The 18,757-nt window shown below is 41.8% G+C and overlaps 1 protein-coding gene across 1 annotated transcript in view; it reads left to right on the top strand.

Moving 5' to 3' along the window:
* LOC130281673 (alpha-2-macroglobulin-like protein 1) overlaps positions 1 to 18,757 on the top strand; it is a 181,047-nt gene that overhangs the window by 124,410 nt on the left and 37,880 nt on the right. The window contains exons 19-22 of the mRNA XM_056529138.1: positions 6,204 to 6,429; positions 8,418 to 8,538; positions 9,806 to 9,927; positions 10,522 to 10,573. Coding sequence (XP_056385113.1) covers positions 6,204 to 6,429; positions 8,418 to 8,538; positions 9,806 to 9,927; positions 10,522 to 10,573 — 521 coding nt within the window. The remainder of the gene's footprint in view (positions 1 to 6,203; positions 6,430 to 8,417; positions 8,539 to 9,805; positions 9,928 to 10,521; positions 10,574 to 18,757) is intronic.

Below are 18,757 nucleotides of genomic sequence, written 5' to 3'. Positions count from 1 at the left end.
GAGGAGCGGGGACCCGGAGCGCTAGGCGTAACAGACACCTCAGATTTTTACAACCAAAGGTACCAATATTTGGAGTGGGGGTGGTCCACATTCCCAAATTTTTTTGTTTTTTAATTTGGCTTGGGGCTAGATGGTTACGTAACATTTTGGCACGCCGAAATGTTAAAAGGGTATTCCAGGAAAAACCTTTTTTTTTTTTTTATACATCAACTGGATCCAGAAAGTTAAACAGATTTGTAAATTACTTCTATTAAAAAATCTTAATCCTTTCAATAATTATCAACTGCTGAAGTTGAGTTTTTGTTTTCTGTCTGGCAACAGTGCTCTGTTTAACTTTCTGGAGCCAGTTGATATAAAAAAAAGTTTCTTCCTGGATAACCCCTTTAAGGCCAGTTTCTTTGGGATCATTACTTTCAAAATAGGGTTCATTAGTAAAACCGGCCAGTGTCTAGATAGGATCTTCTGAATATTCTCAGTGCAGGAGTTATAATTTGTAATAAAGTTAAACTTCCTCTCCGAAGTGGTCCCTTTATTAATTTTTGTATTTCTCTTTTTTCAGTTTTATTATTATTAATAATCAAATTTTATTGCTGAAGTTTTCTTATTTGTTTAAAGCATCTTTTAAAACTTTTTTGGATACCCCTTCTCATTAAAACGTTCCCGTAGTATATTTGACGGTATTTTAAAATCCACGTTGGAATTACAATTTTTTCTTACTCACTGGTATTGGTTGCATGGTATATTTTTTACCCATTTTGGAAAGTGGCAACTGGAAAAATAAAATCTTTAAAATCTCAAGGTCCAAAAAAAAAACATGCTTTCAGATGAATAATTAGGAGTAAAAACTACACCCCATTCATTGTCATTAAGATGAGCCACAACATTCATTGCCTCAGACTCACTGCCACTCCAGATTAAGAAGAGGTCATCTATAAATTGTCGGTAAAACAATATATGTGAACCAAACCAACGGCACTGTGCAATGTGAAGGGACTCGAAACATCCCATGTATAAGTTTGCATAATTTGGGGCGAATTGAGTCCCCATCGCACATCCCCGTTCCTGTCTGAATGCATAGTCATCAAACGAAAAAAACATTGTTGTGAAGAATAAATAAAATAGAGTTAATAAAAAACTCAGATTGTATGTCCCCAATGGAAGTATCCACTTTAATGTTTAGAATATTATTTTCAATCGCACCCTGAATAAGATCATTATCTTTATAAGTATGAACTGAAGGGTCCTCTTTAAGTCTTGTATAATAGTTCTTATCTGATAAAATGCATAAGGATTCAATAATAATCTTGAAGGTCTAATAAAACCACCCTTCCTCCTTTATCAGCAGGATGGATAATCAATCAGGGAGTTATAATTTTTTAGGGTTTTTAACGCCCTTCTCTCACCTTTAGATACATTATCATTAAAATAGCTCACAGGACCTTCATTGATTATTCTGAAATCATTTGAAACCAGTGCATTAATGTACGTAATTCTGCAATGTGTGCATGTACCGGACGGCAACCTTAAAAAGACAATTCCGAGATAGATGACAAATTACAGGTAACATCTGATGCTGGGAGAGATTCTACAGCATCAGGAAAAACCTAAATTTCAGATTCCCTTTCACAAGTGCTGACCTAAGTGTCATGAACTGTAAGTAGAGATGTGTTCAAAATATCTTCATATAATGGACATGCACTCTGGTCAGCACATATCAAAGAGTCTAGTTTTGAACCTCTCGGGATAGGATGAGTGTCAGCTGTAATTGTTTTTGATGTTTTAATGGGTTCTGTCCTCTCCCTAGATACCTGAATATCTCAGTTAGTGGATATTTTCACAGGAGATATAGATCTGGTTTTTCTCTGTTTCCAGTGGGAATTGACAATGATCCTAGAGCCAGCATATAATGGTGCCGGGGAATTATTCCGATAACTCTTTTTGTACCAGTTGTTGGTATCCGACGGTTTATTGATGTTTCTATTTTTATGTGTATTATGATTGGTATTGTCTCTATTGTTATCAAAGGCTAAAGGTAATTTTATTGAAACTTTTAATGCACTGGTTTCAAATGATTTTAGAAAAATCAATGAATGTCCTGTGAGCTATTTTAAATTTATCTAGAGGTGTGAGAAGGGCGTTAAAGGGGTATTCCAGGAATTTTTTTATTTGACTATGCTACAGGGGCTGTGAAGTTAGTTTAGTTCATAATATAGTATCTGTACCTGTGTGTGACGGTTTTCTCACAATTCTTATGTGATTTTCATCCCAATATTAATTTTTTAACAGCATACAAAATGACTGTTGTCTCAGATTTTTCCCAGGTTGCAATGCGGCCGAGACCTGACTCACTAGTCAGCTGATGACAGGGAGCCTGTCTGCTTCAATGGGTGGAAGGATCAACCTGCAACTAATGCAAAAGCTATAGGCACCCTAATTGAAAACCACAGGTCCTTTGAATGGATGCAGCTCATTTATTTACAAATGGGTGGGGTGGCTGATGTGTGGGAGGGAGGAAAATGGAATTGTGGGTTTTGTAGTCAAAAAAAGAGAAGTCAAACAGGAAATACCAGTTCACAAAAAGCTAGCCACAGTGTTATGGTAATCTCATGACAGCCATTTATCCCCAAGAAAAGCGCAGATCCTTCCTAAGCATGTCCATTACTGTCTGCCAGGTATGTACTAAAATCATCTTATAGTGGATAACAATTTTTTACTACCTTCAAAAGGTCCACAAAGATGAGGAAAAAAAATGTTTTTGTACCTTGAGATTTTTAAAGATCCTAATGAGATCATACAAACCAGAACCCATTTTAACCCCTCAACAACGCAGGACGTATATTTACGTCCTGCGCCGGCTCCCGCGATATGAAGCGGGATCGCGCCGCGTCCGGGACCCACGGCTAATACCACACATCGCCGCTTCTAAAGCGAAAGTGACCCGGCTGCTCAGTCGGGCTGTTCGGGACCGCCGCGGTGAAATCGTGGCGTCCCGAACAGCTGGCAGGACAGGGAGGGCCCTTACCTACCTTCTCGGTGTCCGATCGGCGTTGGACTGCTCCGTACCTGAGTTCCAGGCAGGAGCAGTCAAGCGCCGATAACACTGATCACAGAAGTGTTAATACACGCCTGTGATCTGTGTAAAAGATCAGTGTGTGCAGTGTTATAGGTCCCTATGGGACCTATAACACTGCAAAAAAAATGTAAAAAGTGTTAATAAAAGTCATTTAACCCCTTCCCTAATAAAAGTTGAATCACCCCCCTTTTCCCATAAAAAAAATAAAACAGTGTAAAAAAAAATAAAAATAAACATATGTGGTATCGCCGCATGCGTAAATGTCCGAACTCTAAAAATATATCATTAATTAAACCGTACGGTCAATGGCGTACGTGCAAAAAAATTCCAAAGTCAAAAAAGCGCATTTTTGGTCACTTTATAGGGGTCAGAAGATGACATTTTTAAACGTATAAATTTTCCTGCATTTAGTTATGATTTTTTCCAGAAGTGCGACAAAATCAAACCTATATAAGTAGGGTATCATTTTAACCGTATGGACCTACAGAATAATGGTAAGGTGTAATTTTTACCGAAATATGCACTGCGTAGAAACGGAAGCCCCCAAAAATTACAAAATGGCATTTTTTCTTCAATTTTGTCGCACAATGATTTTTTTTTCCGTTTCGCCGTGCATTTTTGGGTAAAATGACTAATGTCACTGCAAAGTAGAATTGGCGACGCAAAAAATAAGCCATAATATGGATTTTTAGGTGGAAAATTGAAAGGGTTATGATTTTTAAAAGGTAAGGAGGAAAAGGGGTCCTTAAGGGGTCAAAAAGGTGGATGTGAACAGTTTATTTTTTATTTTTCTAGTTGCCACTATCCGAAATGGGTTAAAAATACCATACGGCCAATATCAGCGAGTAAGAAAAAAATTAGAGTTCCAACGTGGATTTTAAAATACAGTCAAATATACTACCGGAACGTTTTAATGAGAAGGGGTATCTCAAAAAAGTTTTAAAAGATGCTTTCAACAAAGTAAGTAAACTACAGCAAAAAAAAAATTGATTATTAATAATAATAAAACTGAAAAGAGAAACAAAAGAATGAAGAAAGGGACCACTTCCGAGACGAAGTTTAACTTTATTACAAATTATAACTCCTGCACTGAGAATATTCAGAAGATCCTATCTAGACACTGGCCGGTTTTACTGATGGACCCTATTTTGAAAGTAATGATCCCCAAGAAACTGGCCTTAACATTTCAGCCTGCCAAAATATTATGTAACCATCTAGCCCCGAGTAGAATTAAAAAACTAAAAAATGTTGGAATATGGATACTCCAAATATTGGTATCTTTGGTTGTAAAAATCCGAGGTGCCTCTGTTGCGCCTGGAAACATGAAGGGGGGTGAGAAGTTTTATTTCCAAATCCACAGGAGAAGAATTTATGTTTATGATTTTTGCTGACTGCTCTTCATCTTATGTAGTTTATTTATTAACTTGTTAATGTGGAATTCAATACATAGGCTGTACCATAAAAACTATATGTACCAGAATTAATAAACATCGATATAATATAAATAATAAATGTATGCTCCACAGCCTATCATGTCACATAACAACAGTCCATGGTGGCGACACAAGTGGTTTATTACTGTGTGTAATAGATTTTATTCCTGAAAACTGCCCTAATCGTTCCAACAATTGATTAATTGTGAATCCTTCTGGATATTTAAGGCTAACACATTAAATCCTGAGGGATTGAATGAAATGATTGAGAGAACCACCAGATGATTTTTGTACATTTACATTTTTATATTTATATTATTATGATTATTCCTTATTGTTGTTATTATTTAGATTTTTTTGTTATTATTGTGATTTTATATGTGTATGTCTGGTTTTTATGAATGCTGAGTGTGTATCCTGAAATGCATCCCGAAATGGCGTATTTATCTGATCGTCACTTCTGTTGTGGTGACGTGATTCTAGATCCTTACATTACCTGGTGTTTCATGTGATGTTGCACGCCTGATGAAAAGGCCATCCATTCCAGCCTTGAAATGTGTTGTATGTGAATAAAACAGTGTTTCCAATATACCCCTGGTCTCCTACCTCGTTCCTTTAAGCCTGGCAGCACGGAATTACTTCCATTTCTCCATTGTGTCTGGTTCTGTATATCAACAGTTTGACAGTTTACTACAGTACATGTGTATGAATGCAATGAAGCAATGCCATAGTATAGTTCCATAGGGGGACTTAAAATGTAATAAAAAGTTTTAAAATAAAAAAGATTTCTCTGTATTCAAAATTCAAAACAACCTTTTCCAACTTCTCAAAAGAAATGCAACATAACTTGTATAGCTGCATGTGGAAATGTCTGACCTATTAAATCAGAATATAAAACACATTACATCACTAAAACTATATATACATATATACACTTTTTTTCACTTTATTGGAGGAGTGCTGCACTTTTTCTACTATTTGTAGCTCATGGACTGTGATCGAGTCTGGGGCGCTTGCACCTGCTGTGGACTTGGATAAGTAGTGCTGTATATATATATATATATATATATATATATATATATATATATATATATAGTGACTTTCTGAGGGTATTTCCACATTTTTTTGCAGGATATGCATATATATATATATATATATATATATATATATATATATATATATATACTGTATATATATATATGTATATATATATATATATATATATATATATATATATAAAAATACATATCCTGCAAAAAAAAATGTGTAAATGCCCTCAGAAAGTCACAACACAATTGTTGATAAAAAATAAGCAATACATTATAAGAAATACACATGGGCAATATGCTATAAGATATCCAAATAAAGTGTAAGTGAATATGTAACCGCTGGCTGATACATACAGTCATTTATATAGAATTAATAAGTAAGCAACTGAACATTCATAGTACTATAACAAGATTAGAAAGCAGCAAAAGTAGTAAGCAAATTACAGACATGGCAACCATGTAAACATATTGTATTACCAGAGTGATAGGAATCCTGTAGAGTAAACTGAAGATAGATTTTTACTGATCCCATTGAGTTCAATTGAATCTAAACTCTGCTTGGTTTGAGCTGTATTTCAGCACCAGTTTTACATTATTATATTATTTTATTATATTATTATTCATTACAGCATTTTTCTTGTTTTACAGCTCAGAGGGACACACTGTACTGAATCAAGAGACTCCTCACACTATCACTAAGTGGGTGACTGATGCCTTCTGCTTGGGCTCATCTGGTTTTGCCATTTCCGGTGAGGTTGAGCTCACCACATTCCAACCTTACTTCATTGACCTGATTCTACCCCAATCTGTAGTACAAGGAGAGAAATTTACCATACAAGCCGTGGTCTTCAGCTATGTGAAGAAATGTATTCTGGTGAGAAATAATATATTCATTTTTGAATGTTAAGCATTATATACCGGGTACAAATATTTCTTTATATTAGCCAGTGAATTAGTGGAGGTCCCTTCCTTTCTCACCCTCCCTCCACAAGTATAGAACATTGTTGTAACACCCCAACAGGTGTGGACCCGCTGTGCCACTTAACAGTTTGGCTTTGGGCCAAACTTGGAAGTTGAGTATAAGTGTTCACCTGGTCTTCACCCTTTATCCCACTCCAGGATGCAGAAGCTGGTCTTAGTTGCAGGGGAGACACCAGGTCGCTACCACAAGAGTGGTCCCGATTAGTGTTGCTCGCGAATATTCGCAATGCGAATTTTATTCGCGAATATCGCATATTCGCGAATTCGCGAATATTCGCGAATATAGCACTATATGTTCGTAATTACGAATATTCATATATTTTTTTTTTTAACTAAATTTTTTTTTTCACAGTACACATCACAGTGATCATCCCTTTCTGCTTCCAGCTTGTGTGGTGTAAAGAAGGCTCTAATACTACTGTGTGAGACCGGTGTGCGAATTTTCGCATATGCGAAAATGAACATATGCTAATTTCCGCATATGCGAATTTTCGTGTATGTTAATTAAGGTATATGCTAATTTTCGCATATGGTAATTTTCGCATGCGTGAATGTTCGCATATGCGAAACTTAATCGAGAATATTACGAATATGCGAATATTCGCGAATATATGATGAATATTCGTCCATATATTCGCGAATATTCGCAAATTCGAATATGGCCTATGCCGCTCAACACTAGTCCCGATTAAGTGACAGAAGGCTGGGTTCACATCACGTTTTTCAAATACGTTTCCCGTATACGTTTTCATTATTGAAAAGGTATGGAACTGTATTGAAAACCGTATACATAGACAAATAATTGAAAACCGCATGCATTTGGTTGCGTACGGTTTGCTTGCAATGCGGTTTTGTCCCATACTCAAAACCGTGGTTGACCACGGTTATGTCTCCAGTTTAAAAACCGTACTGCAACCGCATACTTTTTTTTTTTTATATGGACGTCAATGGGAAATGCACATGTATACGGTTCCATAAGGGAATACAATTTTTATTTTGCACATGCGCATTTGCATCCTGCAGTCCCCACCCAACACCCCTCCCATTAAAAATGGACAACATTTTCAAAAATGTATGGATTTAAAAAAAAAAAAAAGGACGGAACTGTATGCACTTTTAAAAACAGTATACGGTTTAAAAACGCATACAGTTTACTTTTTCCCATACTGTTCCATCCGTTTTTTTGCCATACGGTTTTCTTTAGAAATACGGATTGAAAACAGTATGGCAAAAATGTGATGTGAACCCAGCCTAAGCAAGCCAGAACACCCTGGTGACAAGAAATATCTTTTGTAAATATTAAAAGTTGAAAAAAGATAATTTATTTTGGGATCATGGTGGGTTGTGTATGTGTAGGCTGGTAGTAGGAGTGCAACCCTTTGGTAGCAATTCATGTCAGGTTTAGAATACTGAATGACAAAAACGTTGTCCTCATCAAGTTCTCCATTACGATGATGCAGCTGCTCCTGCCTCTTCCAGGGGTAGCTAAAAGGATAGGGGCACTTTATAGCATAGTATATTGAATAAAAGTGCAACATAGAATAAAGGGGTAAAATTCCACTTACCCCAACAGGTTGTGTGCTCCATACACAACCATAGCATGGCATAGACAATAGATGGCAGTTGTTCTGCAGCCCTTCCACCAGGTAACACAGAATTGGATAAAAGAACTTGCTACAGAGAGTGGTGGGTAACTCTGGGGCTGAATGGACTACACAGAAGGTAAAAGCCGGTAAAGATTTATTTCCCAAGATTCAACGCGTTTCACAGCACGGCAGGCTGCAGGCTGTGTTCAGAAAAGATGTGATGTCTAGATGACCCAAAACTTTTAGTCAAATACAAGATAAACATTTTTTGTTTCGTTTCTTTTCATTATAACAGATTGTGGTGTCATTGTCTGATTCAGAGGATCTTCGAACAGCCAACGAAAAAGATCAGTCCAGATGTGTCTGTGAGGGGCATTCACACATGTTCTCCTGGGATGTTTCAGCCATAAAACCAAGTACTTGAAAAGATCAATTATTTTTACATTTAAGTTTTCTTACATAAAACATATTGGGCTTTAGTTTGCTGCTGTTCATATAATGAGGTGTTTTTCCACCTATTAGCTGGGTAATAATAAGGTCATGCACATTTCATAGTCAGATACAGGAATAGTGTACAACAGTGTATAAAGGCTGTACATATCTGAGGGTTCCAAAGACTTCTGTATATATGGATATATTTTTATTTTAGAATTGTTTACAGAATTTGATAGACAGAAAACTCAATGCAGGCCTCATTTATCTATAAAGGAGGTAAAGGAAAGCTCTTTTTTGCTACCTAGACCTTGGTAACATAGTAACATAATTTATAAGGTCCATCGTGTTCGATCGACCTAAAACCATGCTGTGTTGATCCAAAGGAAGGCAAAAAAAAACAACAAAAAAAAAAAAAAAAAAAACATGAGGCTGATGCAAATTACCCCATGGCACAGGAACAATTCCTTCCCGACTTCAGGGTGGTATAAAGCTAAAGTCCATGATTAGACACACATGTATAGGGCGCAACTCCAGCTGACACGCCGGCAACAGGATTTAAACCTGAAAGAAACTTTCTACTAAACCGTGAGTCATAACATTCATGTGTATACTCAGCTAAAATCCTTTTGCCGGCGTGTCAGCTGGAGTTGCGCCCTATACATGTGTGTCTAATCATGAACTATTGAACAGAGAGGCTGGAGCTCTGTCGTATAGGCGTTGTATAGACGCTCTACACATTGAGATAACTCGGTTATTATCGTGTATACTAGATAAAGTTAAAGTCAGCACAGAGATTTGCTTAATAAGAGCAAAAAAAAATTAAGAAAACCTATCTGATTAAAAACTAATGCATAGAAGCAAGAAGATAGAGTCTTCTTGAAGATCATCTACCCATACAAGTGAATTTTATATATGTTTCTATGAACATCTAAAAGTACAACCCAGAGTATCTGATTATCTAGTACATACAATGGCCCATAGATTCTGGATTAAGAAATGTCACTATAGTTGAGAAACACAAAATACATCTTTATCCACAAGGTATTTTTTCTGCTACTAAAATTACTGTTTTGAAGCCATTAAGCAACTGGAGCAACTGCAGATTTAAAAAAAAAAAAAAAAAAAAAAAAAAAACAGGAGTACTAAAACAGGGCATTTTAATAACATAGTTATAATAATAAAACATATTCTATGAAGTTCTCCATATTATGTGTAAGAAGAGTAAAAGGGTGGTACTTTATCTTTCAGAAACACTAAAGGTTCATGTCAACAGTGGATCTATAGAAGTGGAGGGAGACTGCAAACAGGATGTACTAGCGATTGGAGAAGATCACAGAAAAGACTCTGTGGAAAAAACAATTGTGGTCAAGGTAAGGTACATTAGCCACAAAATATAATGTACTGATCAAATTCTAGTTTTTTTGGAGGACCTTCAATCTACAGGTTGCTTTTGGGGCAATGTATAGTACATTCAGCAGCCAGTCTTAGCTTGGATGGTTTCCTAGGTGGAACCTTATCTTGTTATCTCCCCACTCTTTATGGTGAACCAAATAGTGCCCAAATAATATAGTCATCTCATATATAATAACATTGCCAGATAGTGTCCTAAACAACACTCCACTACCACCTGAAAAAAGAGTATAGGTATGGACACTAGTTATGAGATTGGGGTTAAAGCTCCAGTTGCTCCAGATGGGCAGGGCAACAAGGACAGTGGAAGCACTTTCAGTGTCTGTGATCCCCTTTATTATTACTAAGAGACTGGACCCTGTGTGATGTTACAGGTCACACACCCCTACGGTCAGCCATATGCTTCAGTTACTTCATGGTTTCCGATTGTCAGGATAAACCATGAATATCTGATTGGCAAGGTGCCAAGCCGCTGTTCGGCAGCTACTGTTCATTTCCATTCCCTTTAAACATATATAAACTGTATATAAACTGTTTTTTTTTTTATCTTTTAGCCGAGAGGATATGAGGATGAAAAGACAAAGACGTTCTTACTTTTACCATCAGGTAACTAAAAATGAGAACATGAGCAAAGGCAAAAACAACTGCAGAGCACAAAGATTCCCCATTTACAAATCTGCATAATATGAAAACTGTACAGTAGCTATTTAATACAGAACCTTCTATATTATATAGATTACATATATGTAAGGCTAGACTTGCATTGTTACTAATAGGGTGTTGAGCAGTTCACCATCTAAAGGACCATCCGATATCTAATAAGGACCAAATAGAGTAAAGAGTAAAAATTGTGCCCTGCTGTGTCGCTTAGAGGCTAAATAGATACTTGAAAACAGAAGATTGTTGGAAGAAAAATACCCCCTGGCATATTTAGTCTGCCCTTATATTATTTCCTTATTATTTCTGTCTTAGAATATATATATGATTATGCCAGACATACTTACATTTACTTACTGTAGATTTACCAACCACATCTCCTGGAACTTTGTTCCCCTGACTAACCTTAGATTGTGGCCCCTTGTTCCTGTGTTTAGATTTTTATTAAAAGCATTTCCCTCTTGAACCTTATATAAGCATTTACTGTCATAAAAAAAAAAAAAAAAACTTTTGACATGTCACACAGACATGTCAAAACTTAGGATCAGTCAGTGTCTCAGTTTTGGGATCCCCTGACCTCTAGATAGAGCTGGGAGACGTGCGCCACTGTGCCCATCTCTTCTCTTATTGCTCAGTCTGACATAAACTTACAATGGAACCTGTGTCCTTCAATAAGGCGATCTGGGGAGAGAAACATATAGCCACATTTATTCTTCTGGGTCTAAATAGCAATCTGTGAAGTTCTCATCACTGAGACATCAACCGATCAAAACTTTTGATATATCTGAATGACATTAACAGTGAACAAAAACATTCAAATACAAAAACACTGCTGTTGCAATGCCCTCTATTAATCATCCAACTGTGTTCATATGGAAAGAGACACATCAAAATCTCAATATATATCAGTAGTAAAAATATAGAAATGTATCAAAAAGATGCATATGCTTATACAAATGATTAATTTAGCCATTGCTAGTAACAAACCTATAAACTTGAGACACCTTTATCAATGACTGCATCCTTTTTAAGTAAGCAAATAAATTGTGTGATAACTGGAACTAGGACAAGACAGTGAAATGCAAAATGCATACATTGCCTGTTGGATAATCTGGCTGCACATAGTGCAGGACTTTAGGTAAGTGGCACCCACGAGGGCTGAAAAAGGAACCATACATTGCACCATTGAAGAACAAAGTGATGTAGTGCCCTTTCTTTAGACAGTGGAAGTGAAACCTGTGGAAATTCACCATTGGATGTTGGCTCAGGGTGGAAGAAAAGGTTTTGACAGAGGTGAGGACAGAGGTTTAAAATGTGAACAGATGTGACTGATGAAGGAAATTCTGGTTTTGCATTAACATTATGCACACAAGAGCATATCGACAGGACAGATGCCTTGACTAGAGGAGACCGACGCATAACCGCAAAGCAGGATACTGATCTACAAAAGCAATAGCATGTGGAGGCTGCAACCCAGTTCCTAAAACAGTATTAAGAAGATTGCAGTATTCTGGAGAGGATTGTCGCCGGCAACGACATATCTGTGCATAACAATGACCCTGGAACGAAAGACAAGGAATGAAGTGGAGAAATCCATCTTCTCTACCAGAGAAGAGATCCAAAAGTCAATCCTCTCAAGAAATTCATGTTAACATTCTATTCTGGCTCCTTTCAAAGAGCATGGAGCATGTGCAAACAGTGAAATGAGCAAACTGCATTGCTGCAAAATAAACTTAAAAACTATAATTTGCAGCAAAAGAATTGGAATGCTGTGCAAACAGGATTGCAGCGCTATGGCAATGCACATCCTCACACAGGAGCAATAAAAGAAGAGCGACATTTTGGATTTGAACATCTTTATTATGATCCTTACAGCCCGGATCTGACACCTTCAGTCTACTGAAGGGGGTACTGTGCCATCACAGTTTCATCTTCAACGATTAGGTAAAGAAAGTGGGGCTCACCTCGCTTTGCAAGCAGCAAAAGCTTATCTGCAGGAATACAGACGCTAGCTGAAGGAATTGGTTATTTATATGTTTAGTTGCTCATTGTTATTTCTATGAATACCTTTAAAGAGATACTTTAGGGAAATAAAACGTATCCCTTAGATAGCCCCTTTAACTGTATTTTGACTTTGTATTTTGATTCAGCAAGATAGTGTATATACAATATATCCCAAACTTTCTAGAAAATATACAATATGTCTTCAACTTTGGATGATACTTGGTGTAATAAGGTCGGTATCAATGCATATTAGTATACTAGTTGTGTCATTACTTGGAATGCAAAAATATCTCTTAAATGTACTTTAGTGCACAACAAAAATCAGAACTCTGGACACTGACATTTAAAGCGCAGCTGTCATGAACTTTTACTGCAATAACCTGCACACAGCATGTGTACTTGTCACGATGCCGGCTGGCAGGTAGTGGATCCTCTGTGCCAGAGAGGGATTGGCGTGGACCGTGCTAGTGGACCGGTTCTAAGCCACTACTGGTTTTCACCAGAGCCCGCCGCAAAGCGGGATGGTCTTGCTGCGGCGGTAGTGACCAGGTCGTATCCACTAGCAACGGCTCACCTCTCTGGCTGCTGAAGATAGGCGCGGTACAAGGGAGTAGGCAGAAGCAAGGTCGGACGTAGCAGAAGGTCGGGGCAGGCAGCAAGGATCGTAGTCAGGGGCAACGGCAGAAGGTCTGGAACACAGGCTAGGAACACACAAGGAACGCTTTCACTGGCACAATGGCAACAAGATCCGGCAAGGGAGTGCAGGGGAAGTGAGGTGATATAGGGAAGTGCACAGGTGAACACACTAATTGGAACCACTGCGCCAATCAGCGGCGCAGTGGCCCTTTAAATCGCAGAGACCCGGCGCGCGCGCGCCCTAGGGAGCGGGGCCGCGCGCGCCGGGACAGGACAGACGGGGAGCGAGTCAGGTACGGGAGCCGGGGTGCGCATCGCGAGCGGGCGCTACCCGCATCGCGAATCGCATCCCGGCTGACAGCGGAATCGCAGCGCCCCGGGTCAGAGGATGTGACCGGAGCGCTGCAGCGGGGAGAGTGAAGCGAGCGCTCCGGGGAGGAGCGGGGACCCGGAGCGCTCGGCGTAACAGTACCCCCCCCCTTGGGTCTCCCCCTCTTCTTAGAGCCTGAGAACCTGAGGAGCAGACTTTTGTCTAGGATGTTGTCCTCAGGTTCCCAGGATCTCTCTTCAGGACCACAACCCTCCCAGTCCACTAAGAAAAAAGTTTTCCCTCTGACCTTTTTGGAAGCTAAGATTTCTTTGACAGAGAAGATGTCCGAGGAGCCGGAAACAGGAGTGGGAGGAACAGATTTGGGAGAAAAACGGTTGAGGATGAGTGGTTTGAGAAGAGAGACGTGAAAGGCATTAGGGATACGAAGAGAAGGAGGAAGAAGAAGTTTATAAGAGACAGGATTGATTTGACACAAAATTGTGAAAGGACCAAGATAGCGTGGTCCCAACTTGTAGCTAGGGACACGGAAGCGGACATATTTAGCGGAGAGCCATACCTTGTCTCCAGGGGAAAAAACGGGAGGAGCTCTTCTTTTCTTATCCGCGAACCTCTTCATGCGTGAAGAGGCCTGTAAGAGAGAATTTTGGGTCTCTCTCCATATAATGGAAAGGTCACGAGAAATTTCATCCACAGCGGGCAGACCAGAGGGCAAGGGAGTAGGGAGGGGGGGAAGAGGGTGACGGCCGTACACCACGAAAAATGGGGATTTGGAGGAAGATTCAGAGACCCTGAAGTTATACGAGAATTCGGCCCATGGAAGGAGATCTGCCCAGTCATCCTGGCGGGAGGAAACAAAATGTCGCAAATAATCACCCAAGATCTGGTTAATTCTTTCTACTTGTCCATTGGACTGGGGATGATATGCAGAAGAAAAATTTAATTTAATCTTGAGTTGTTTACAGAGAGCCCTCCAGAATTTAGACACGAATTGGACACCTCTATCCGAGACAATCTGCGTAGGCAACCCGTGAAGACGAAAAATGTGTACAAAAAATTGTTTAGCCAACTGAGGCGCAGAAGGAAGACCAGGAAGAGGGATGAAATGTGCCATTTTGGAGAATCGATCAACGACCACCCAAATAACAGTGTTGCCACGGGAAGGGGGTAAATCAGTAATAAAATCCATACCAATCAGAGACCAAGGCTGTTCGGGGACAGGCAGAGGATGAAGAAAACCAGCGGGCTTCTGGCGAGGAGTCTTATCCCGGGCACAGATAGTGCAGGCTCGCACAAAGTCCACAACATCCGTCTCCAGAGTCGGCCACCAATAGAAGCGGGAGATGAGTTGCACAGATTTCTTGATGCCCGCATGACCTGCGAGATGGGAGGAGTGACCCCATTTGAGGATTCCGAGGCGTTGGCGTGGAGAAACAAAAGTCTTTCCTGGAGGAGTCTGCCTGATGGAGGCAGGAGAAGTGGAGATCAGGCAGTCAGGTGGAATGATGTGTTGCGGAGAGAGTTCAACTTCTGAGGCATCCGAGGAACGAGAGAGAGCATCGGCCCTAATGTTCTTATCGGCAGGACGAAAGTGAATCTCAAAATTAAATCGGGCAAAGAACAGAGACCACCGGGCCTGGCGAGGATTCAGCCGTTGGGCAGACTGGAGGTAGGAGAGGTTCTTGTGGTCGGTGTAGATAATAACAGGAAAACTTGATCCCTCCAGCAGATGCCTCCATTCCTCAAGTGCTAGTTTAATGGCTAGAAGCTCTCGATCCCCGATGGAGTAGTTCCTCTCCGCTGGAGAGAAGGTCCTAGAGAAAAAACCACAAGTGACAGCATGCCCGGAAGAATTTTTTTGTAGAAGAACAGCTCCAGCTCCCACTGAGGAGGCATCAACCTCCAATAGGAAGGGTTTGGAACGGTCAGGTCTGGAGAGCACGGGAGCTGAAGAAAAGGCAGACTTGAGTCGTTTAAAGGCGTCTTCTGCTTGAGGAGGCCAGGACTTGGGATCAGCATTTTTTTTGGTTAAAGCCACGATAGGAGCCACAATGGTAGAAAAATGTGGAATAAATTGCCTGTAATAATTGGCGAACCCCAAAAAGCGTTGGATAGCACGGAGTCCGGAGGGGCGTGGCCAATCTAAGACGGCAGAGAGTTTGTCTGGATCCATCTGTAGTCCCTGGCCAGAGACCAAATATCCTAGAAAAGGAAGAGATTGGCATTCAAACAGACATTTCTCAATTTTGGCATAGAGTTGATTGTCACGAAGTCTCTGAAGAACCATACGGACATGCTGGCGGTGTTCTTCTAGATTGGCAGAAAAAATTAGGATATCGTCCAGATATACAACAACACAGGAGTATAACAGATCACGAAAAATTTCATTGACAAAGTCTTGGAAGACGGCAGGGGCGTTGCACAGGCCAAAGGGCATGACCAGATACTCAAAGTGTCCATCTCTGGTGTTAAATGCCGTTTTCCACTCATCCCCCTCTCTGATGCGGATGAGGTTATAGGCGCCTCTTAAGTCCAATTTAGTAAAGATGTGGGCACCTTGGAGGCGATCAAAGAGTTCAGAGATGAGGGGTAAGGGGTAGCGGTTCTTAACCGTGATTTTATTAAGACCGCGGTAGTCAATGCAAGGACGTAGGGAGCCATCTTTTTTGGACACAAAGAAAAATCCGGCTCCGGCAGGAGAGGAGGATTTACGGATAAAGCCCTTTTTTAGATTCTCCTGGACGTATTCAGACATGGCAAGAGTCTCTGGGGCAGAGAGAGGATAAATTCTGCCCCGGGGTGGAGTAGTGCCCGGGAGGAGGTCGATAGGACAATCATAAGGCCTGTGAGGAGGTAGAGTCTCAGCTTGTTTTTTGCAGAAAACATCCGCGAAATCCATATAGGCCTTAGGGAGACCGGTTACTGGAGGAACCACAGAGTTACGGCAAGGGTTACTGGGAACCGGTTTTAGACAGTTCTTGGAACAAGAGGACCCCCAACTCTTGATCTCCCCAGTGGACCAATCCAGGGTTGGGGAATGAAGTTGAAGCCAGGGAAGTCCAAGGAGAATTTCCGAGGTGCAATTGGGGAGGACCAAAAGTTCAATCCTCTCGTGATGAGATCCGATGCTCATAAGAAGGGGCTCCGTGCGGAAACGTATGGTACAGTCCAATCTTTCATTATTTACACAATTGATGTAGAGGGGTCTGGCGAGACTGGTCACTGGGATGTTGAACCTGTTGACGAGAGAGGCCAAAATAAAATTTCCTGCAGATCCAGAGTCCAAGAAGGCCACAGCAGGGAAGGAGAAGGCAGAGGCAGACATCCGCACAGGCACTGTAAGACGTGGAGAAGCAGAGTAGACATCAAGGACTGTCTCACCTTTGTGCGGAGTCAGCGTACGTCTTTCCAGGCGGGGAGGACGGATAGGACAATCCCTCAGGAAGTGTTCGGTACTAGCACAGTACAGGCAGAGGTTCTCCATACGGCGTCGTGTCCTCTCTTGAGGTGTCAGGCGAGACCGGTCGACCTGCATAGCCTCCACGGCGGAAGGCACAGGAACAGATTGCAGGGGACCAGAGGAGAGAGGAGCCGAGGAGAAGAAACGCCTCGTGCGAACAGAGTCCATATCTTGGCGGAGTTCCTGACGCCTTTCGGAAAAACGCATGTCAATGCGAGTGGCTAGGTGAATAAGTTCATGTAGATTAGCAGGAATTTCTCGTGCGGCCAGAACATCTTTAATGTTGCTGGATAGGCCTTTTTTGAAGGTCGCGCAGAGGGCCTCATTATTCCAGGACAATTCTGAAGCAAGAGTACGGAATTGTACGGCATACTCGCCAACGGAAGAATTACCCTGGACCAGGTTCAACAGGGCAGTCTCAGCAGAAGAGGCTCGGGCAGGTTCCTCAAAGACACTTCGGATTTCCGAGAAGAAGGAGTGTACAGAGGCAGTGACGGGGTCATTGCGGTCCCAGAGCGGTGTGGCCCATGACAGGGCTTTTCCGGACAGAAGGCTGACTACGAAAGCCACCTTAGACCTTTCAGTGGGAAACAGGTCCGACATCATCTCCAGATGCAGGGAACATTGGGAAAGAAAGCCACGGCAAAACTTAGAGTCCCCATCAAATTTATCCGGCAAGGATAGGCGTAGCCCAGGAGCGGCCACTCGCTGCGGAGGAGGTGCAGGAGCTGGCGGAGGAGATGACTGCTGAAGCTGTGGTAGTAACTGTTGTAGCATAACGGTCAGTTGAGACAGCTGTTGGCCTTGTTGCGCTATCTGTTGTGACTGCTGGGCGACCACCGTGGTGAGGTCAGCGACAACTGGCAGAGGAACTTCAGCGGGATCCATGGCCGGATCTACTGTCACGATGCCGGCTGGCAGGTAGTGGATCCTCTGTGCCAGAGAGGGATTGGCGTGGACCGTGCTAGTGGACCGGTTCTAAGCCACTACTGGTTTTCACCAGAGCCCGCCGCAAAGCGGGATGGTCTTGCTGCGGCGGTAGTGACCAGGTCGTATCCACTAGCAACGGCTCACCTCTCTGGCTGCTGAAGATAGGCGCGGTACAAGGGAGTAGGCAGAAGCAAGGTCGGACGTAGCAGAAGGTCGGGGCAGGCAGCAAGGATCGTAGTCAGGGGCAACGGCAGAAGGTCTGGAACACAGGCTAGGAACACACAAGGAACGCTTTCACTGGCACAATGGCAACAAGATCCGGCAAGGGAGTGCAGGGGAAGTGAGGTGATATAGGGAAGTGCACAGGTGAACACACTAATTGGAACCACTGCGCCAATCAGCGGCGCAGTGGCCCTTTAAATCGCAGAGACCCGGCGCGCGCGCGCCCTAGGGAGCGGGGCCGCGCGCGCCGGGACAGGACAGACGGGGAGCGAGTCAGGTACGGGAGCCGGGGTGCGCATCGCGAGCGGGCGCTACCCGCATCGCGAATCGCATCCCGGCTGACAGCGGAATCGCAGCGCCCCGGGTCAGAGGATGTGACCGGAGCGCTGCAGCGGGGAGAGTGAAGCGAGCGCTCCGGGGAGGAGCGGGGACCCGGAGCGCTCGGCGTAACAGTACTGTGTGCAGGTGGTTTGTATAGCAACCTTTCTACCTAATAGTTCCCAGCTTTTATTACCCTAAAAAGGCTTTTTATGAAAGCCACGGACAGTTGGGT

Source organism: Hyla sarda, chromosome 7, assembly GCF_029499605.1.
Source record: "Hyla sarda isolate aHylSar1 chromosome 7, aHylSar1.hap1, whole genome shotgun sequence".
In the NCBI taxonomy this organism is placed as follows: domain Eukaryota; kingdom Metazoa; phylum Chordata; class Amphibia; order Anura; family Hylidae; genus Hyla; species Hyla sarda.
Note: the sequence above shows the minus strand (reverse complement) of the source record. Positions and strands in the feature narration are given on the sequence as shown.